Genomic DNA, 22,733 nt, shown 5'->3' with positions numbered 1-22,733 from the left:
TATAAGTCTATAATATATAACTAAACTATTGTTGTATGTAAAGTAAATAAGGTGTTTAAAATGTTTAAGAAGCTTCATTTAAAATTAAATTAAAATGCAGAGCCCTCCGGACCGATGGCCAGGACCCGGGAAATGAGAGTGGCACTGAAAATCAGCTCACGTGCCGCCTTCGGCACGCGTGCCATAGGTTGCCTACCCCTGGTTTAGTCTCTGGTTAAAAACTGCACCTGAGCGCTATATATGGCCAGCTAAGTAAGAGAGAGAGAGAATGTGTGTGTGTGTGTGTGTGTGTGTGTGTGTGTGTGTGTGTGTGTGTGTGTGTGTAAAGGAGAGGTCTTGGAAGCACACCTTCATTGATGAAGCAAAGTGATTTTACTAGAGAACTGTAGAAACACTATAATGGGATGAAACGAAGGAATAGTGGGATGAGATGAAGCAATCCAATTGCTATGGAATAGCCCAACTGCTACAACTGTTCATAAGATTATATCCTTTTCCCCATTAGGTTGTTGTTACATCAAAGGAAACAGCAAAAGTTGTGTAGAATGCACTTAAACTATTTCTCTCTCACTTCACAGGTATCTGGCATAGTGAATCTATTGTTTTCGTTTAAGATTTGTGTTTTGGACTTTTTCAAAGATGTGAAGCAGCATTAATCTGAAATTGGAATTGCAAACAGACCAGAAGGAATTAGTCCTTGTAATGTAAATGGACAAGCTGAATAATAACAAATTCTAGCAATTTCCCCCCCGTACTTGGAATATCTCAGGGTCTACAAGTTTATGGTTTTTGTGCCTGTAAGATCAGGATAAAGGTGACCAAAAATGGGGGACCAGCAGTTGTACAAACCTAACCACACTGCCAACAGCAATGAGAATTTGTATTACCAACCACACCAAATGAACTCTCTCCCCCCTTTAAATCACAACTATGGAACATCAGGCATGGATGCTTCTCAGGCTTCTCCCCTCTCTCCCCAATTCCCCCAGGATTCAAGAGACAGCATAGCTTTGAATGTAGGTTCAAAAAACATTGGGTCAGTGGACTCCTCTAGACAAACAAGTTGGACACATACTGGCTCAGGAAACCACGTTCCAGTAAGGAACAATCAGAATGCCATGTGGAGCCCGTTAGGGCAGAGTGAATCTGCTGATGGATACCAATATTCCTATTCTCAAGCCAATGAACTTCGGTCACAAAAACTTACTAGTGGAGTTTTACATAAATTGGACTCCTTTACACAAGTATTTGCTAACCAAAATTTAAGAATTCAAGTCAACAATATGGCTCAGGTCTTGCATGCTCAGTCTTCAGTGATGGATAATGCCAGTGACAGTGCACTTAGACAGCTGCTGTCTCAGAAGCCTGCTGTTGAGCAACAATCTGTAACTTCCACTGTGCAAAGATATCAGCAAGGGCCACAGCAAGTACACCAGAATTTTGCAAGCACTCAGCAAAAGCAGCAAATGCAAGTCATGCAGCACCAACAACAGTTGTATTATGATTACCAGCAACACTTATCTCAGCTACAAATGCATTCTGCAATGCAACAAGGACAACCACATGTGCAACAAATGCAGTCTCAGCAGCTATTACCGCAACAGATACAACAGTTGCAGCAGACTCAATATTATATGCAGCAACAGCCACAGCAGGGACAGCAGCGGCTCTCAATACAAGAGATCCAGCAGCAGCAGCAACAAAGTCGGCAGCAACAGCAGAGGCAGTGTCCAATGCAAATAGCTCAGTATTATCAAACACAACCAGTTATGCAGCAGTTACAGTTGCAGCAGCAGCAGCAGCAACAACAACAGATGCAACTGCATCTTCCTGCCTATCATAGGGATTCTGACCCAAAAACTGTGCATGAAACACACCAGTACTCCCAGGATCAAGCTCATCCTGTACAGCTTATACAGTTGGGATCAATGCCTCAGTATTTCTATCAGGATCCACAGCAGCAGTATAGGCATTTGTATCCACAAAGTGTATTGCAACAACAACAGCAGCAGCAGCAAGAAGACACCGATCCGCAAAAGCAATACCAGAATGACAATAGATCTCAAGTTCTGATGAACTCCCACGTTGGCCTGAGTGTGGCAGAGGCACTAGAGGATACTACACGGCAGGAAATTAATTCTGTAGGTAACGCTGGCTCTCATCGAACTCTTTTAGCACCTTCGGGTATCCATCTAAATAACAAAGGGTCCCAGCAAGAGTCTCCTAGTGCTATTTGGCCTCAGGTATGTAATGATTTAGATTTCCATTCATGCAGGCCTGTTTTGAATAATGACTGTACTACACACAAATGAAATAACTGCAGGGGATTCAATGGGTCAGGGCATGGGCAGAGCTGAGATGTTTCAAGGGGCTGGAAATGGGTCTCTCACCTCTAGGTCACTGATTTACATGGGGGGTCCCGAGCTGCCAGCCTCCACTCCAAACCCTGCTTTGCCTCCAGCATTTATAATGGTGTTAAATTTCTTTAAAAAAGTGTTTTTAATTTATAAGGGGGGTCATGCTCAGAGACTTGCTATGTGAAAGGGGTCACCAGTACAAAAGTGTGAGAACCACTGCTCTAGGCTGAGTTATTACCAGCAGGTGGCTATTCATTGGCCAGTGTAAAATGAGTTTGGCAGTATCAGTCCAGTTTCTGATGGACAGATATCCCAAGCTCAAAAAATGCTACCAGATTTGTCAATAGTTTGCAGCCTTCCTGGTAACTCCTCAGAAATAGCAAGGACACAGACCCTCCATTATGCTATCACATAATCAGGGCTGAGGAGCACGGTAGCAGGTAAGTGTAGGGCAACTTGTACTGACATTGCTCAGAGGCATACCCATTTTGTGGATACATGTAGGATGGCATTCTCCAAGGCTGTCTCAGAGCCTTTTACCATCACTTCATTGACATAAAAAAATGTAAAAATAATTAAAAAATAATAAAGCTGTGAAGACTCTTTATGTTGCTATTGCTTGAAAAATACTTTTTCTTTTTTCCCCTCTGATAGCAGATTCAACTGTCTGATGGCAGACTGCAGCAGCCACTGTCCCCTGAGCCAAGGTATTATGAGTTTGGCATAGATTTCTTAGTGAAATTATTTTATGGTTAAATATAAATGAGCTCTGCAATTTAATAGAGGTGTTCTCAGCTGGTTTTGGAAACTATTATGTGAAGCCATGGTTAAGGATGTATACACTAGATGTAAAATTGTGCGATCTCTGCAGCAATACATTTAAATTACTTTGGAGTGTTCTTTTTCTTTAAAATGAGTGAAGGCAGGGGAACAGCATGCTTTTAATGCTGCTCAGATTTACGCAGTGGATCAATGCTATGTTGTTTAGACTTCCATCTTTGGCAGCAAATGTCACCAAGGAATCCATTAGTTTTTCTAAAGGCCCATCAGTACTATGAGGAGAACCACATGCTAGCACAATTGTCTGCCACAGTTAGTGGCTCTAATGTTCTGGCACGCTTTTTTTGTTATTGCTAGATGGGTAGGGAAACATGAGTCACTAAAATACAGTTCTGGTTCTAGGCCGTATTGGTCTATATTGTGGACCACATCTTGAGACTCTCAAGATGTCGGGTGACCAGGTGTCCAGTTTTCGACCGGAACACCTGGTCGAAAAGCGACCCTGGCGGCTCTGGTCAGCACCGCCTACCGGGCCGTTAAAAGTCCAGTCGGTGGTGCTGCGGCGCTAAGGCAGGCTAGTCCCTACCTGTCTTGGCTCTGCGCTGTGCCCCGGAAGCAGCCAGCAGGTCCGGCTCCTAGGTGGGGGGGCCATGGGGCTCCGCGTGCTGCCCCGGCCCCGAGCACCAGCTCCGCATTCCCATTGGCCAGGAACCTCTGCCAATGGGAGCCGCGGGGGCGTTCCTGCGGGCAAGAGCAGTGTGCAGAGCCACCTGCCGCGCCTCCGCCTAGGAGTTGGACCCATTGGCCACTTCCAGGGCACAGCACGGAGTCAGGACAGGCAGGGAGCCTGCCTTAGCCCCCCTGCTGCGCCGCTGACTGGGAGCTGCCAGAGGTAAGCCTGTGCCCCTGCCCAGGCCTGAGACCCCCCATACCCGGAGCCCCCTCCTGCACCCTAAACCCCTCATTTCCGGCCCCACCCCAGAGCCTCCACCCCCAGACGGAGCCCTCATCCCCCCCCTGCACCCCAGCCCAGAGCCCCCTCCCACACCCTGAACCCCTCATTTCTGGCCCTACCCCAGAGCCCACCTGCCTCAACCTGCAGTCTCCTCCCATACATTGAGCCCGCACCCCCAGACAGCCCTCACTCCCTCCTGCACCCCAACCCCCTGCCCCAGCCCAGAGCCCCCTCCCACACCCTGAATCCCTCTGCCCCATTCCCCAGCCTGGAGCCCCCTCCTGCATACCAAACCCCTCATCCCTGGCCCCATCCTAGAGCCCGCCCCCCCAAGCTGGAGCCCCCACACCCCAGCCCGGAGCCCCCTCCCGCATCCTGAACCCCTCATTTCTGGCCCCACCCTGGAGCCGACACCCCCACTTACAGCGCTCACACCAATCCCATGCCTCAGCCCAGTGAAAGCGAGTGAGGGTAGGGGAGAGCAAGCCACTGAGGGAGGGGGAATGTAGTGAGTGGGGGGCAGGACCTCAGGGAAGGGGGCGGGGCCTCAGGGAAGGGGCAGGGCTAGGTGTTTGGTTTTGTGCGATGAGAAAGTTGGCAACTCTACTTGAGAGAGAGTGTCCTGTTTACCACTTCCTTTCCGCTCCAGTTTGGGAATCAATGAGCTAGGCTATAGCACATATATCTTTAAGTATATATCCTGGTTTCTTTGCTTACCTACCTGAAAGAAGTGCTTTATGGCTTAATTACAATTTAATTACAAATTGCTTTTGAAATCCTCAGATAAAAGGCTCTTAGTGAAAGGGAACATCTGACATCTGGCAAACTGATTTCTCCTTTATCTCCCTGTAAAAACAGTGGCCCAAACAAAGGAACGTTTCCTGAGAGATCCCATATAAAGAGCAAGCTAACATGTTCAATATGCTTGAAGGAATTTAAGAGTTTACCAGCACTAAATGGTCACATGAGATCACATGGAGGAGTAAGAGCATCTCCTAATTTTAAACAGGTAGCCGTTCATTTTACTTTATTTGGCTCTCTTCTTTTCATGTTAATGTTTGCTGCTTGCTTTGCTTTTCTGTCAACATTTTTTCCCCCAATTTTGTTTCAGTTATGCTACTCTCTACATTAATGGAAATATGTATAGTTGTGCCTATACATAGGCCAAGAGCCTTTCTTAAAGGTGACTGTCAAAGGGGAGAAAAAAAATGTTTTGTGCCTGTGTTTTTGTAATGAATAAAGAAGCCCTGCAAAACTAAATTTTATTTTTCTGTTTGTTTCATACATTAGAAATTTCAGGAATGACAAGTCTTGTCTTCCTTATTTTTAGCTGGACTCCTTGGGTGACTGACATATGTTGGAAATGCTTTCAAGACTTAATTGAAGGATCAGGAGTGTTTGAATCTTTTTAACAGAGAGCTTTTCTCTCAAATGTTGTTAAACAGATGTTAACAAAAAACAAACACAAAATGAGTTTAATTGTCCTGAATAAAAATAACTTATCCTCTCAGTCAGGTTTTTCTGCCTTAGTATCTCTGATGGCATAATCATACTAGTTCTTCTGTTGTCTATTGTCTTCTGTGTTAGACAAGATCTGAATTTCTAATGCAAAAAACAAATATTTTTGAAAAGAGATGTTTTTACCTTCTACTTTCAGCATAAAGAAGCAATAAAAAGAGCACAAATCTATTTTTCCTCTTTGCAGGTCATCTTTAAAAGAAATGTTGTATGGTTCTTTATCACTGAGGCTGAATCCTATGTATAAGTCATAATTATCTGGCCAATTTTATTCAGGCCAAATATGCAATCTGAGAAGGGGCGCTACTGTTTGTTTCATACCAGAGCCATTTCTTTCCAGATCACGATGAATACATTTTCATACTATTTTTATAGTCTGTAAATCCAATAGGAACCCTCTAACTGAGGCTGAAAGCCTGTAATTGTCTGTACAGGATGAAGGAGAGAAACCACCACAACAGCAGCCGCCTAAAGAGGTGGATAGCCTCGCACCTATCGTCATGCCCGTTTCTGTCCCTGTAAAGCTTCTGTCGCCTGAGCCCAGTGCGCAGCCCGCTACCAACAGTACCACAGTCAAAGACAAGCCTGCCAATTCTGTGTCAGATGACGAGATGCCAGTTCTCATGAAGATGACTTACTCTCCACCGTGCAGTCCAAAAGTGGCCACCCCCTGCTCATCTTCTGTGAGTGCTGCCCTTCTTGCTACTAACTGTGCTGTGATGCTTTTAAATCCCTTTGGTTTTAGTGCAATTACATTTTTTAATATATATATACTCTGGGATAGTTTAATAAATCAGCGTGGCTCACACCTAGCAGCGAAAGGTGAAGGCCTGTAGTATCTTGTCAGTAATTCCTCTTCTGTCATCCAGGAATATTAATTTCATCCTTCGTGGAAGATCAATACTCAGAAATAAAACAAAGCATTTGAAACATTAGTGCAGGGATTTTCTATCCCACTAAAACAAAGGGATTTATTACCTTTCATTTTTTTACTGTTTGTGCTTCTTTGTGTTTGTTTTGTTGCTTAAATGCAGCAGCTACTTTCTTCCTGTTCTGAAGTAAAATATATTTGTGTATCTTTTTTGCGGTAGATTAAATAGCACTGTATGGTAGTTACTAAAGCGGTATGTTCTAATAAGAAGCTGCGCGGTGTTGCCTGGCCACAGGCACATACAATGGGATCGTCTTTTTTTTTTCTTTTCCCCCCTTCAGCATGTATCTTAACTATGTGTTAAAAAAATTGGGACTTCATAAACCCAAAAGGAAAAGTAATGATGATTAGTATTTTCTGGCTTTCATTTAACTCATAAATCTGATATCACCAGACACTATGGTGAAAAGCGCATTAGATATGAATAAGACAGAGACTGTAGGACTTCAGTGAAGCATGCACTAAAGCTTTTTGCTGAATGAGGGCTTAGCAAACAGTTTAATTTACTACACTTTCTAGTGCAACAACATTAGAAATCTGCCACACGAGGTGTGACTACTGTCCATACAGTGAAAAGTAGAACGTCTTCCCACCCCCTCCTCTCGTTGAGTGGCCTATTGGGGATAACGTGAACACTTGTCAGTGATCTCTAAAAATATTTGTGGATTTATTCCCCCCCACACACACTTTTTTTTTTTTTTTTTAAATGAATTTCCCTCCTTTTTCTTTTAGCTAGTGCACACTTCCACCTTCTGTAGTAACACTGAAGTCAGCATCTCTGCATTTGCTGATAGCTCAGCAGTGTAGTTTCTCCTTTCTATTTCTAATCTCCTGAGAGGGATGGCTGAAGCCTTGAGCCTCCACTATGTGCTGTGTGCAGATTTCCTCTGGAGATTCTGGGCCAGATGTTTAGCATTGTGCATGCACATTTACCACAATTGCGTATGCAGTTGCAGTGACTGAGTCTGCAGTGGCCGGTTAGGCATCTGATTGGCCACTTGTGCACTCTGCCACCCAGGATTATGCATGCCATCCTGTTTATTACATGTGCAAATTATGAACACACAGTTCTGAACTCTGGACCCTGTTTTTTTTTTATACTAGCAGTGGAAACGTATTGGAGTAGTGAAGGAGCAGCATTCCCTTAGAGATAGGGTGAGCAGATTTCTGTTAGTCTAAGGAACAGTAACTGTTTTGCTTCAATCACATTGTGTCTCAAGCCTTACAATGAAGGGGTCCCAAGGATTGATTTGTAAAGTCAATTTTTTGTAGTGAATGCCTTTTTAATGAAAGCAAAAGGAAACTAAATACCCTGCAACAGCAGTGCACAGTGAAGTGAATCAAATAGTAGATGGGCATTCTATTGTGTCCCAGTGTTAAACATTTAGGTTTTTATAGAGTACTAGAGAATGCATTCAGTGCTGGATCTAAGCAACAGTGTCTGGAACTTCAGGGAATTAGAGAACTAATTCTGAGCTGTGAGGCCAAGCACATCGGGGACTTATTTAATATTCAGTGTGAAGATTTTTCAAAAATGCCATATTGCATTTCCTATACTGAGAGTGCCCTTAACCATTTGATGTAGTGGCGTAGAGAGCAATGGCTCATGGGAATTTAGTCTTAGTGCCTTATTTCACTCCAGCAGGAGCTGAGTACCAGGTATTCTGAATTAAAAATAATAAAAAAATACTACCCCTTAAACAAAAAAGATATAAATAATAATCTGCTCTGTACTTTTTTTGGCTTAACTTACCAAGGTTTCTAGTCAAAGAGGTAGATACGGAGCAAATAGTAAAACTGAGGGTCCTTCTCCCACCCCCAAATTGAAGACTGACTGTTATAATGAAGAGGTGATCAAAGGAGGCTCAAAAGTTCTGTTTTCTCATTCTGGGTACAATCCCACAAATACCTGGACATGTAACTTTTGCTCACATGAGGCGTTCCAATGACTTCAGTGTATGAGAAAAGTAGTTATAGGAGGGAAAAGGCAGAAATGTTTCTACTGTTACTACACAGAGAAAGTCACTAGCAAAATAAAACATTTGTCAGATGAAGGAAAAAAACAGCGAGAAAAATAAGTTCCACTTTGAGTTCATGGGGACTGTTCATGTGAATAAGTTACTCGTGTGCATAAGTTTTTTTGCAAGACCAGGTTCCAAGACTACTCACATGGAAGCTGTTACAAATAAAACACAGCAACTGATTTGTACCCTCTATATTTCTGAATTCCATCATCCATACTGTTCCAGTTTTTTTTATTTAAAACTGGTAAACAGAGTTTTTAAAAAACATTATGCAAAGCATAAAATGGAAAGTTTAAGAAACTATAGTTAGCGTTTGTATTACAGTAGTGTCTAAAGTCCCCAATGGAAATTGAGGTGGCATTGTACAAAACATAGTGAGACAGAATCCCTGCCCCAAAGAGCTTACCGTCTGAATAAACACACACAAGATGGGAGGGAGGACAGAGGCTCCTAGAGGTAAACTGTCTCACTCTAGGTCAGTGGCTGAGTTGAGAATAGTTCCCACATTCCAGGGTTCCAGCCAGTGCCCTAGCTATTGTACCACACTGCCTCTTTGCAAAAAGGAAGGAGCAAACACTTAATTTGAGGTTCTGATCAGACTTCTGCTATATTTCTTGTTCCCCCCCCCCCCCCCAATCTTTTCTTTCTCCTTTTTGAACACTGGATGTTCACCGTCATGACTGACTCTGTAGTACATGGCTATGTTTCACACTCCCCTGTGATTTTTTCATTGCTCTCAATGTTTTTACACAGTCCTCCTTAAAGATACATTTTCCTGCAAAAGAAAAATATGTTCAGAACTTAAATTTTTGGGGAGGAAAAATCACCAGATGTTGGAAGGGATATAGCCATGATCTAACAGAGAGGGCAGGACCTCTGCAATAGAGAACATTTCCACAAGCTGGAATGTGTTAACAGCAGGAATAAAAGGTGACAGTGTTAATCTTCTTTTAACATACTTTTTATTGGGTGAGTATGCTTGTCAAGAACCACCCATGGTGTTTAGATATATTATCTAAACATGTTGAGTAATAATTTATTTTTATATAGTAATAATATTAACTAGATGATATAGAAATTTTCGTATATCTTTATCTAGCCAAGAAATTCTCTCTCCCCCCCCATGTTTATCATAAATGAGATCTTAAAACCTAAGCACCTGAAAGTAGTATATTTAAAACTAAGAATGTGTACCATCATTGTGTGTGTTCTTAAAAAGCTACCTAACCATTTGCCCTGAAAATCAGATTTCAGACTTGCATAACCCCAATTGCTGTCACGTTTTATAGACCAGGGTGGTACAGTGTTAAATGTCTTTAATCTCCAAATTATTGGAATGTATAATGCTGTTATGTCCCCAGTTCTCATCTGCTACCATTTTCCCTGCCAAGAAAGGAGAAAATTAATACAAGATTCCTTGCAGCTGGATTCCACCCAGCAGATGGAAATGTAGTGATAAGAGACAAAGAAATTGAATTTATTACATTTTTTCCCTCTCCTGCCAGTGACAATGCTGCAGTTATTCCATTGAGCTCAAATGTATCCATCCTACTAAAGCCAAGTAGATGTATTGGAAAACATTTAACTTTCTAATAAACTCAGACATTGGGAGGTAGATGGAGCAACTCCCAGATGACCAATATAAATTCTGTGTAGTTGGAAATAAGTGTGAATGTGAGGGGTGCTGGTAAAAAATGCCGCATTGACATCTTGGAGCCAGGTCCTCTCTTTAGCCACTAAACACTGGCAGCGGCAAAGGCCACTCTTCTACTGGCCTAGCCAGCTTTTTTACAGTCCTTCTCTGACCTGGAGTGATGATTTCTGAAGCTGGAAAGGTAATTAATTCTTTCTGTCTTAAGATTGCCAACTAGTACCAGTTGTAGTGTTGGTATTTTATCACACGGGCACCTGTTGGCTTAAAAAAAAAAAAACAACCCTGGACTGAAACTGTCAGACTTATTCCATGTAGGGCCCTGAACAGCCATCAGTTGATAACAGCTTTCCTGTCACCATTGGCTGTGGGAAATTATAGGTAATGTAACCCAAACTAATCATAGCTGTATATTTGAATGCTATAAATTTTCATTTAGGAACTTGGCAGAAAACAGCATCAAAGTGCTACAAAATTGGAAGAAGACTTCAAATCCCTGCAGGACAAGAAAAAATATCGACATAGACCTGAACCACTCTTCATACCTCCTCCTTCCTTCAACTTCAGTGCATCCTACTCAGGAGCTATGCTGTATCAAAGCCAACTTCGCTCTCCCCGCATTCTGGGAGACCATCTCCTAGACAGGACACATGCGTTTCCTCCCTATACCCCACCACCTATGCTTAGCCCAGTACGCCAAGGATCTGGGCTCTTCAGCAGCGTTATCACATCTCATAATGCATCTCACCCCCAGCTGCCGCTTACTCCTTTGACACCCACTCCACGGGTGCTCCTATGTCGATCTAGTAAGTATTTTATTTAATGTAACACTTTCTCTGAGCCCAAATCCACCTCTTACATAAAACACTATTATGTTATGTTATATTCCCTGTGTGCTTTCTGTTTTGAAATAATCATCTTCGGAGAAGGACAAGGCATATACACAAACTACTGTTACTTTTCCTGTTCAACAAAGTCTGTTTTTCCAGATGCGTACATCTCTTCTAGATATTATAGTGTTGGGTTTAAACCAGGAAATGGACAGGTTAATTTCAAATGGAAAGATCAGAACATATTTATTTCAAAGGACACAGTGTTTGTAACTAAAGTGGAGCCTGCTCAAATGGGCCAAGTGGGACACACCTGTTTTGGGATTTGACAGTTTGGTTTTAAGCATTTATTTAGTTCAGGAGAAGAAATTTTTTATTATAACATCAGGCTACATGACTGCGGTAGCAAATATTTTGTTTAAAGCCCAACATACATATATCAAGACACTGTTAGTTTTTTTATATATATAGAGCATAAGCATAGAAAAGATCTTTAAGGTGTGTATGGGGGATAATCTATATTCGCTATACTGGAAGAGTCTGTCCAAGGTAGAAATAACATCTTAAAGTGTGATTAAGTAACTTAGAAATGGTCCCCAGTATGTTAGAGAACTTAATTTACTTTCTATTATAAATTAACTGTGCAAGCAAAGCAATTCCTCAAAATTGCCAGACACATATTTCTGTTTATAGGTTTTGCAACACTACACAAACTAGGTATTTAGCAGCATGGTTCAGGTGATGAATTAAGATTTTACTTACTGGACCATTAAATTTATCCTGTAACCCAAAAGAAAAATAGGTGTATTTAAATTATCGTCTGTCTTGGATCCTTGAAGATCCCCCATGTTTTACAATTTTACATCCACATTTTCTTCCCAGCCACCAGCCTTCTGGTCAAAAAACACTAGATGATGCACCCTTCATAGTCCATCAGTAGTCCTCAGTTATCCTGACATGTTGCTGTTCTGTTCTATCCCCTCTCCTTGCTTCCCCTTCTATATTCCCATCTTCTGCGATCAGTCCCCTTAATAGATTAAAAATTTGACTGCTAGCTTTCTCAAGTTAGCAAAATGGATAAATCAAGTTGCCTCTTTGATATGTTCTCTAGTAGGCACTGAATTCCAATTTATAAAACTGTATTATTGGCAGTCCTAGTCCTCTCTCCTGCAACGTCTCCTCTTCCTTCCTGCTCTTTCTAGAAGATGATCAGAACTTGGTTTTGGCCTTCTAATTCTAGGAACCTTCTGTCACCATTGTACCCCCCTTAATCTCTAGTCCTTGGTTTCTTCAGAGATACAGTAACAAGGTGACCGCTGATCTGGATTTTGGGGGTTTGGCTGTGGTGTTTTTTCTTTTTTTTCCCTTTTGTTTGTTTGTTTTGTTTTTGTAACTGTGTTGTATTTCACTGATTTGCAAAATCACCTCTACAGTGCCATAAATACATTCTCAATGCTTTACTAACAGAATGTTAGTACATGTTTCCTGACCCATAGTTTACAATTTAAACAAGTCACAGGACAATAGATCAGTTAAGGGAGTCTGTGGGGGTTATTGATGAGAAAAGGAAGTGGGAGAGATTTATGGAAGAATTAATTTTAAAGAGGTATTTGGAGGAGGAGGAGTGTGTGCGCTTAGCATATGATAACGGGAGACCATACTAGGCATGGGTGGCAGCATGATAGGAGGTACAAAGCTAACGTACAACCAAGTGTGTAGATTATAAAGGAAAATGTAAAATCGTTCAGAGTGACCATCAGTGTGCTATTGAAAATTGCAGCTATGCCCGGCTGCACTGTACCTGGTTTCTTAAGGCCCCTGGTACATTCAGGCCAATGCACCAGCTATAGCCTGATGTTTCATTGATTTCTATGGAACATTTAATAGAAGGATAGCAACACAACGGGGGGCAGTGGAGGACCAAACATGATGTCCTAGTTAAGAAAATAGCTTTCTAAACAGAAAATCAAATCCCTGTTTCTGTTTCAGATAGTATTGATGGAAGCAGCATTCCAGTGACTCCAGGGCCTGGAGAACAGACTGTTGATATAGAACCGTAAGAAACATTTATCAATGTGTATCACTTTACAGCCTACTTCAGCCAGCTCACCCTCTCTCACCTAGAGAATGTGGTCTTGTATATTTTGAACAAGGCAGGTAATATCATACTTCTTGGCTGGAGGCACTCAAGGCTATACCAGTGTAAACATTGGCTGGGTCACTGACAGCAGAAAGTCTGCCAGAGATGAGATTGTGGCACTGCAAACCAGCCATGGCTTCAGGGGAGAGCTATAAAGGGCCAGTGAAGTCACAAAAGTAGCTGGTGCTGGCTCGAAAAGAGTGTGACCACAGCATTCGGGCAGCGTGTTGATTCAGTACTTGCCCTGGCAGCCCTCCTATGGAGTTCTGGGAGATGTTAAACTTCCCTTCCCCTCGTGGGATACCAAGAGAGGACAGAGACAGTGTTATCACCGCCAGCCCTCTACTGAGGTGTGTCATCCCCTATGGGGCAGGGAGGTATAACTGACTGCATCTGGCCTGTTCACTATACTGTAATGATATCCATAATCTCTCTCTCTTCTGGGACTTAAAACCTGCTTCCCAGTCCAATTAAACTGTGTTGGAATTGTCCACAGCTTTTTGAACATTAGGTCTTTATAATACACTGTTTGCCTCAGTGAGAGCAGAGTTCACTAAATATTATGTTGCAAGATAGTCTGACACCATTTCACGTCAGACCATTGTGACGTGTGACGCGAGGACCTCTTGATGCCCATGGGCAGAGGGCACAGGGGTCCACAGGTTTACAGGGCTCCCCTGGCTTTACCAAAATGGATCATGTGTCATGCTGGTGGTCATAATCATTGCAAAATGTACGTGCAGATAATGTGTAAGGAGTTATATGTGCATGCTGAAAATTATGTCTTTAAGGCCTTGGCGTTAAAGGCTGGTCACTCAGAGGTAGCATGCATTGAGACAGACTTCTCCAAGTGGGAGACACTTATCTCCCTGGCTGACCATTGTATTATCTTACACTGGAAATCTACTTGCATATTGAATCAAGTGCTAATGAATAGATTGAGTGCTGCAGGAAAAAACAAAAACAGCAGGGATTATCCTGTTTACAAGTAAAGACAATGAATTTTTGGGAGTGTAACTGGGGTATGGAGGTGCACCTGGGATCCTTCAGGCTGTGAAGACAAGCTACCAGTGGGCTTGATCTAATGAAAGGACGGTCTCAGACATCCTGGTTTAAAACACTGGGGAAAAGGACTTGGGATGAGCTATCCTGTAGGAGACCGGGGACTATTTTATGAGTTAAGTTTAGGCTCTAGCAAGCATGTTATAAGTTTGTTTTATATGTAACCATTTGTTTCTGATATTCTTTCTTAGTATCATTTGAATCTCTGTTCTTTGGTAATAAACATATTCTTGTTTTCACTATAAATATATCTAAGTGCTGTGTGTTAAGTGGATGGCTATCTTGAGTTAAAACTAGTAATTTTTGTGTACTATTCCTTTAGGAGTAGTGAATCTGTGAATTTTGTGAGTGTTCAGTGGAACAAGGGCTAGGCACTCCAGAGGGACGCTTGGAGGTTGGTGTGTACCTATTGCTTGCCTGCAGAGGTACAGTGGAGCCCATGGGGGAGTACTTGTTCTGTTTGTGGCCTGGGTTGTCAAGGAGCTGACTCCTGGCAGGTACAGACAAGGCTCACTCATGCTAAAGGTGCCTCACAATCCTGGGTATTCCTGGGGAGCGTCTCAACTGTGTAATTATTTTTTGTTTGGGATAAAATAAAAGGTAATATTACTCTTTTCTCTGTAAATCTTACAGCTGAGATCTGTCTTTATTTCTTTATAGACAGATCAATATTGGATCAAGATTCCAGGCTGATATTCCTGAACTTCAAGACCGATCATCAATGGGGAGAGATATGCACAAGGCAACTTTGGTTTGGAAACCATGGCCAGAACTGGAAAACAAAGTCTTCCAACAAAGAGGTACTGTATTTTGCCATTTGAATTGTTTACTGAAAACACTATATTCAGTATAGAAATCTCCACTTATTTCTCACTCTTTTACTTTGAAAAGGTTATACAGATGTTGCAATATCTGATCAGTTTTAATTTGATGCATTTGAGAATTGTTACAGAAAAGTGCAATGCAAACATCAAGAACTGTGTGCATTTCAGAATGAAAACTTTACACTCTATTGTGTTTGAGTTGGCTTTGCAGAATCCTTGGTTTTAGGGATCTGGCTGACATGTTGCAATATTTAACAGGATCCCTTTTGTTTCTGACAGTGGAAGACCTTTTAAATATGTGCTGTTCAAGCGTGTTACCTGGTGGAGGAACTAACTCAGAATATGCATTGCACTCCCTCTTTGAGTCCAAAGGGGATATTATGGTAAGACAAGAAGCTGAAGAGAAAGGTTCACTTCTCCTTTACCTTGGCAGCATGGGAAAATGAAGGTTATTTACTTGTATTTACTCTGCATATTGCCACTTACAGATTTTGCACTGCCTGGTGCACCTTAAAGGTAGAACCTTATCCAAGCAGTATCTGTTAGAGCTCACATGTGCCCCCTCTCCTCCCTCAGTGTCTCTGAACATTATGAGGTTGAGCTATATAAGGGAGCACTGCACCCTCTACTGCCTCAGTTCCTGCCACCGCCAACCCAGAGAAACCGCTGTAGGACTTTGAGAAAGAGGGAAAGGTGGGGGGGAAGTGTGAATATGCAGAATAGTCTTAAAGAATTCTGGTTAAGCGTAACCTTCCTTTCTTCTGCGAGTGGCTTTGCATATCCCTGTTTGTGGGTAAGTTCTGCAAGCAGTGCTGAAAACTCAGGAGGAGTGAAACAGAGTCCTAATTAAAGGACTGAAGTGCTGATGTACCAAATTTAGCATCCACACTTGAAGCAAAATCCAAAGCATAATGTTTAGTAAAGGTATGCATGGGCGCAGACTTTCTAATGTGCTGGGGGGTGCCCAGGCCCCGCCCCCACTCCACCCCTTCCTCCAAGGCCCCACCCCACCTATTCCCGCCCTTGCTCCATCCCTGCCCTGCCTCTTCCCACCCCTGTTTCACTCCCTCCCCCCAGTGCGCCACGCCCTCACTCCTCCCCCCTCTCCCAGAGCCTCCTGCACGCTGCGAAACAGCTGATCGCAGGAGGCACGGGGAGGGCGAGGGAGGCACTGATCAGCGGGGCCTGCCGGCGGGTGGCAAACAGTGCGGGGAAGGATGGGAGCTGATGGGGGGGGCTGCCAGTGGGTGCTCAGAACCCACCATTTCCCCCCTGCTCCAACCTTAGAGCACCCACAGAGTCGGCACTTATGAAAGTATGGACTCACTTCCAAGTAGTAGCCATACAGATTTCTCCAATAGGAACATGTTTAAGGCAAGCAAAAGATGCTGCCCTATCCCTAGTAGAATGAGAACTTCAACAGTAGGCACAGGGACTGCTGCTAAATTGTAACATTTAATGATACGTTGTTTAACCCCTCTGGAAATAGTTTTAGGAGATACTCTATGAGCCATATGGGTTTTAGTATAAGAAACAAATAACCTAGATGACTTGCTAAAACTTAGTTCTGTTTAAATCATATGCTAAAATCCCTTCTAGCATCTAAAGTATATAACACAGATTCCCTTTTATTAGCATGTGACTTTGAGAAAAATTCTGGTAAATTAATAGACAGATATGAAACTCAGATACAGTTTTTAGTGGAAACTTGAGATCAGGTCTAAGAACCACTTTGTTCTTATAAAAAATAATAAATGGCAGATCAGCCATCAAAGGATACAATTCGCTCAACCCTCTGGCTGATGCTATACCAATAATAAACACGGTTTTAATAGATAAGTACAATAAAAAATACTCTGCCAAAGGTTTAAAAGGCAGCTTCACGAGCATAGATAGAACCAAATTAAAATCCCATTGTGGAACTGGTTCCCTCAAAAGGGTATATTTATTAGATAACCCCTTCATAAGCCTTTAAATTGTATCACACACAAATAATGGTCCTTGCCCTGTCACTTTAGCAACCTGTCACTTTAGCAACCAATTGTCCAAATATGGGTTAACAAAGATGCATAGTTTTCAGAGATGGATCACTACTACAAAAAGGTACTTTGAAGACTCCTGGCATTGGGAAAAGGCTAAATGGAAGAAACTTGTACTGAAAATGTCTTTGTGTCACTACAAAATGAAGATGGAAAGGATGTTTTGTCCAGAGAGAAATATGCATCCTTTAAATCAAGAGTTGCGAACCAATCCATAACTGAAAGCAAGGGAATTGTGGAGGCCTGGGTTAGCATTCAAAACTGGAACTTCCAAGTGAACCTGTTCAGTTTTCTTAAATCTAAAATGGGATGGAAATCTCCATCTTCCCCCCCGCCCCCCGTACCAAGAAGTATTTTAAATAAACCCTTGACCTATAGATGTGTAGATACTTCTTTGACAGCACCTGTCAGGATCAATTTTTAAACTTCTGACAGAAGAATAATCGTGAGAGAAGGTGTCCTGAAAAGTGAAGGATTAGGGGAGAATAGGTAACTTTTAAAATTGTATTGTATAGCCCTTTTCTATAATTACTAGGACCCTCTTTTCCAAGGTAATAGACCTCTAAATGTCAGTGAAATGGACTAGCTTGTCTCCATACAAAGGAAGGGAGGCATCCTTGCCAATTGCTCCACAACTCTTAATCCTCAGGTCAAAGCTCAGACCTTAGGTCTGGACTGGAGAGCAGTCAGCTGGACAGACGATGCCTTCGACATCTTGACGGGTTTAACTGGAGGATCCAACAAAACAGGAATAGGAGCCAGAACCGACAAAAACCCTAATTCCCGGGATCGTTTAGGCATTTTATTCTTGCTAGGCAAAGCAACTGGAGCTGAAACAGGCCTCTTAGTCTTCAGCTCTGGTGATCTCCCAGAACCCAACAGTTAGCAGCAAGAGCTTCTTTAAGCAGGAGCGCTAGCAGTCTATTTTGTGTCTCCTTAAAAAGTTTGGGTGTAAAGGTCTGGGAAATAGAACAGTCAGAAGGACAGGGGCCTTCCCCAAGGCACTTAAGGCACCTAACATGATTGTCTGGCACTGGGAAGACATCCGGGCATGAAGCACAACTCTTAAAACCTGGCTGCTGCTGTTTCTTCAGTTCCACCGTTACAAAGATCCCGAACCTACAAACTCTGCTAGCTAACTACACTGTAGCTGCCTTAAACTACACTTAACACTAAAACAAACAACTATTGCAAACTATCCAAAGGTACTGAATAGGAGAGAACCCCGAATCTGATAGACGCTTCCATCTGGCACACTGGTTGGAAGGTACTGAGACAGTAGAGGCCGCAGCGCCGCCTTGTGTAACCTCACTATCAGAACGTTTGGAGATGCTATAGGAAGCAGCAGGAAGGGGCGCCACAAGCTATATCAGCCAGTGCTTGGAGAAGGTTCTACCGATAGGCTGCACTGGGCAGTGCAAAACCCATAAGCGGTAGGGTGACCAGATGTCCCGATTTTATAGGGACAGTCCCGATTTTTGGGTCTTTTTCTTATATAGGTGCCTATTTACCCCCCCCCCCCCACCCCCGTCCCGATTTTTCACATTTGCTGTCTGGTCACCCTAATCGGGCATGTGCAGAGCCAGTCGAAGCAGAATAACAAGTTGTTCTTCGAGTGCTTGCTCATGTCGATTCCATTCTAGGAGTGTGCGCGCCCACGTGCGCAGCCGTCGGAGGTTTTTGCTTTAGCGGTACCCATAGGGCCGGCTGTAGCGCCCTCTAGCGGGCTGTGCCCATGCCATGGTATGTTAAGCACTGCTGGCCCTCGCCTTCTCAGTTCATTCTTCAGAGTGCCTCTCTTGCTTGTCAAGAGCAAGGGGTTTTCTTCCATACGACTTTGGGCCTTTGTTAATTGTAGTTAGTGTTAAGTAGCGTAGTTAGCTGTTAGCTAAGGTCCCCGCTGAGACTTTGCTCCAGGCGGGGCATGCCCCAAGCTCCCAAGTTTAAGCCCTGCTCTGTCTGTGGCAGGCCTATGTCTGTGAGTGTCCCCTACAACAGCTGCCGTAAGTGCTCGGGGGAATCACACATTAAGGAACGTTGCTGGAACTGTAAGAACTTATGGTACCCAGAAGGAGAGGGACATTCGCCTCAGAGCCCTTGTGATGGAGTCCACTCTCCGCCCGGCTTCCGAGTCCTCTGCGCAGGCCACACCAAGTACTTTGGCCTCCATGCGCAGTTCGCCGCTGGCGCCCGGCTCCTCTCGGCACTGTTCCTACATTGATACAACGCGGCCATTCCGTAAGTCAACGCAGTTGTTTGTTGCTGTCACGGACAGGATGAAGGGCTGCCCGGTGTCAGCCCAGAGAATTTCGGCTTGGATCACGGCGTGCATCCGCCAGTGCTACGAGCTGGCAAAAGTGGCCCCGCCAGTGATTGTGACAGCTCATTCCACTAGAGCGCAGGCGTCTTTGGCAGCCTTTCTGGCACAGGTGCTGATTCAAGGGTTCTGTCGGGCTGCCACCTGGTCATCTGTCTATATGTTCGTGTTGCACTATGCGCTGACTCGGCAGGCGCGAGACGACGTCGGCTTTGGCAGAGCTGTAGTACAAGCTGCACGACGGTGAACTCCGAGCCCACCTCCATTGATACTGCTTGTGAGTCACCTAGAATGGAATCGAAATGAGCAAGCACTCGAAGAAGAAAAAACGGTTACCTGCCTTTCGTAACTTGTTCTTTGAGATGTGTTGCTCATGTCCATTCCATTACCTGCCCTCCTGCCCCTCTGTCGGAGTTGTTGGCAAGAAGGAACTGAGAGGGCGTGGGCCGGCAGCGCCTAATATACCGTAATGGGCGCGGCACGCCAGAGGGCGCTACAGCCGGCCCTACGGGTACCACTAAGGCAAAAATCTCCGATGGCCGCACACGTGGGCGCGCGCACACCTAGAATGGAATCGACATGAGCAGCACATCTCGAAGTACAACAGTTACGAAAGGTAGGTAACCGGGTTTTTTTATTAAATGGCTTTAGATTTCGCCACACAAAAGAACTTTTCTGATAGATTGGCAGTGATGCCATGAACCTGCCCTGTAATCATGCTGGGGGCTGACCACTTCCTTTCATTGTTAATAAATCTCAAGGCAGAGCCTTTCTAGAAGTTTATTGTACTGCTTGGGTGACTAATAGCACTTAGTCCCTGGCTTTGTGCATTCTCCTATGCTGACATTACCCAAGGTTTCTCTTCATTTCAATGGAAAGACCCACAGGACTCAGTCTTCTTCCATCTCCTGTGAAACCTTGTCAAATCTTTGTTTAATTGTCCAGAATTGTAGTGTGTTATTGCTTGCTGTTCTCGTGTGGATAATTCACTTAGAGTTGAACGTTTGGAGGATGGTGGTGTTATAGTAGCATCCAAAGGGCTGTACAAACAAATAAAGTCCCTCTCCAAATAACTTACCATCTAATTTAAGGCAAGATGCAACCAGTGAAGGTAACAACCAGGAGGAGGAAATAGGGAAGGGAAGGTGAGGGGAACTGTAGAACAATCACTTGGTTACATAGGCTAGTTGTGTGCACAACTGCGTTGTTCTGAGTAAAGGATATTTATTTTTGTTTCTATAAAAATAAATAATATCCTCTTAACACTGGCCGCACATCAGCCTGGCCATCTTTAGTTGATTAGTTGGGGATGACTTCTTGTAGGGGAGGAAGCATAAGTAGGTCTTGGAGAGTAATTTGATGGTGATTTTTAGTATAAGGAAGTAAAAAATAAACCCAGTTGATTCTGAATCCTGTCCCATACTGTAATACTTGTTAAGCTTGTTCTGTGCACATTTATACACAGTAAATAACTGAGGGTTTTTTTTAATTCTGTTCTTTGTTTGTTTTGTAGGTTGCCCTGGAAATGCTGCTGTTGAGGAAGCCAGTAAGATTGAAGTGTCATCCTTTGGCAAATTACCATTATGCTGGTAGGTTTCTAAACAATCTGTATGTATGTATTTACATTTATGAAAGAGCACAGGGCAAGCACACATAATTTTGAGTAAAATTAAAGCTACAAGCCACCTGATTATTTTATTCTTTCTCTTTGTTTAGAGTAATGGAGGTTTTTCCTCTCTTTGGCATAATTTCTGGTCAGGTTTTTGTAACCAGACAGTACTTGGCTACATTAATACTACTTTGGTTTGTTTCATGTCAAGGAAAAAAAGATGATGAAATAAACTATGTTAATTTGGTATATTAATCTGTAAACTATGCTGGTGTATAAAATAAAGATTCTAAATAAAGAGTTGATGCTACAAAAAACATCTGGTAGCACCTCGAATTATCGTCTCCTATAACTAAAAGGGAAAATTCTTAATAATGGAGAGATTAATCTTTAGATTGTAAGAATACTCTTCCTTGTTTTTTGCGGGTTTTTGGTACATTATTGTTCTTAATAGATATTTGTAACAATTTAGGCTAATTTCTGCCATTAATTAAGATCCAAAACTGATTGAAATTCTTGGCGTTCTTGTTAAAGATCTAGCTTGCTGTGTAACTTGGGGCTGGTCCCTTAGCCTCTTTATACCAAAGTGTTATTGTTGTACAATCTTACCTTCCTCATATGGAGGTTGTGATGCTTAAATATTTGTAAGGATGTTTATGGTCATTTCATGAAAAGTGCAAAGTTCAGCTTAGAGTATAACACTTCAAGAGTTTTCACAGTTACTGAATGCAGAATCATTGTTTGCATAGATCTAGCCTAAAACAAACAGATTTAGCTCTTCTACTTAACCATCATAATGGGAGTCTCCTCTTGTTCATAGTTTGAAAATACTTTGTGATACATATACCCTGGCCAGCTATTTAGATGTATGTGCTGTTACTAAAGATTACACGATAAAAACGATAGGTGAGGGCAGGTCCCTTCTCACCCCACAACCTCACATCCTGTGTCTAAGCCAACCCAGGTTCTATAGTAAGATTTCTTGTCTGAGCCTAGCCATTGTCTCCAGCTTGCACTCAAAAGGAAACAATCCAGGAATCTCCTGATGCTTGGATAATCAAAATGTACAAGGCCAAATTCTGGCTTCAGGTCAGAGCCCATTGTGCTACCTAGGTAGTGCAGATGAGCCCAATTTTGTCTGTGGCAACCCAGGGTAGAGCTCTCCGCTGGTATAATGTTTGCAGCCTGGCACGTGTGCCAGCTGCCATCCCAAAATAGGGGCATGAAGAGTTACACTATATTATGGTGATCCTCCACTGGTGTAACTTGGAGCAATCCCTAGGTTGCTCTAAAACACCAGGAAAGACTCATACTGTCCCAGTTTATCAGGCAGTTCCATGATTGCCATGCCACTGCTCTTGGCCAAATGGAGCTTAGATGCAGGGGGAAGTCTGGTCCACAGTTTCTCTCCTTTTAAGGATAAATTAACAACTTGAATTCATGATGAAAGTATGTGTGCAGTCTCAACAAGATTAGGAACTAAAAAGACACTGTGCCTGCATGTGGGTGCTGTTTGGATGGAAGGGGTGGCAGGTGCTTTTCCTCAGCAGTTCCTTTGAGTGGAAGATTCTCTGTCCCACCAAGAGAAAACCAATGGTCATTCCCACAGAAGACTGAAGAGAGAAAATTGTCAATTATTTTTTTCTTGCAGAAGAGATACTTCTATTGCAAGAAAAGCCCCTACTCTGTTACTTGG

General features: G+C 43.0%; 1 protein-coding gene across 1 annotated transcript in view; it reads left to right on the top strand.

Annotated features, from left to right (window-relative positions):
• Window positions 1-22,733, top strand: part of TRERF1 (transcriptional regulating factor 1) — a 137,470-nt gene that overhangs the window by 105,804 nt on the left and 8,933 nt on the right. Inside the window, exons 5-13 of the mRNA XM_065400608.1 lie at window positions 579-2,243; window positions 3,012-3,064; window positions 4,951-5,101; window positions 6,045-6,293; window positions 10,656-11,022; window positions 13,036-13,102; window positions 14,909-15,048; window positions 15,352-15,455; window positions 20,942-21,017. Of these exons, the coding sequence (XP_065256680.1) occupies window positions 825-2,243; window positions 3,012-3,064; window positions 4,951-5,101; window positions 6,045-6,293; window positions 10,656-11,022; window positions 13,036-13,102; window positions 14,909-15,048; window positions 15,352-15,455; window positions 20,942-21,017 (2,626 nt within the window). The 5' untranslated portion in view covers window positions 579-824. The remainder of the gene's footprint in view (window positions 1-578; window positions 2,244-3,011; window positions 3,065-4,950; window positions 5,102-6,044; window positions 6,294-10,655; window positions 11,023-13,035; window positions 13,103-14,908; window positions 15,049-15,351; window positions 15,456-20,941; window positions 21,018-22,733) is intronic.

This window comes from Emys orbicularis, chromosome 3, assembly GCF_028017835.1.
Source record: "Emys orbicularis isolate rEmyOrb1 chromosome 3, rEmyOrb1.hap1, whole genome shotgun sequence".
Classification (NCBI taxonomy): Eukaryota; Metazoa; Chordata; order Testudines; family Emydidae; genus Emys; species Emys orbicularis.
The sequence above is the reverse complement of the archived record's forward strand: the minus strand, read 5'-3'. Positions and strand labels throughout refer to the sequence as shown.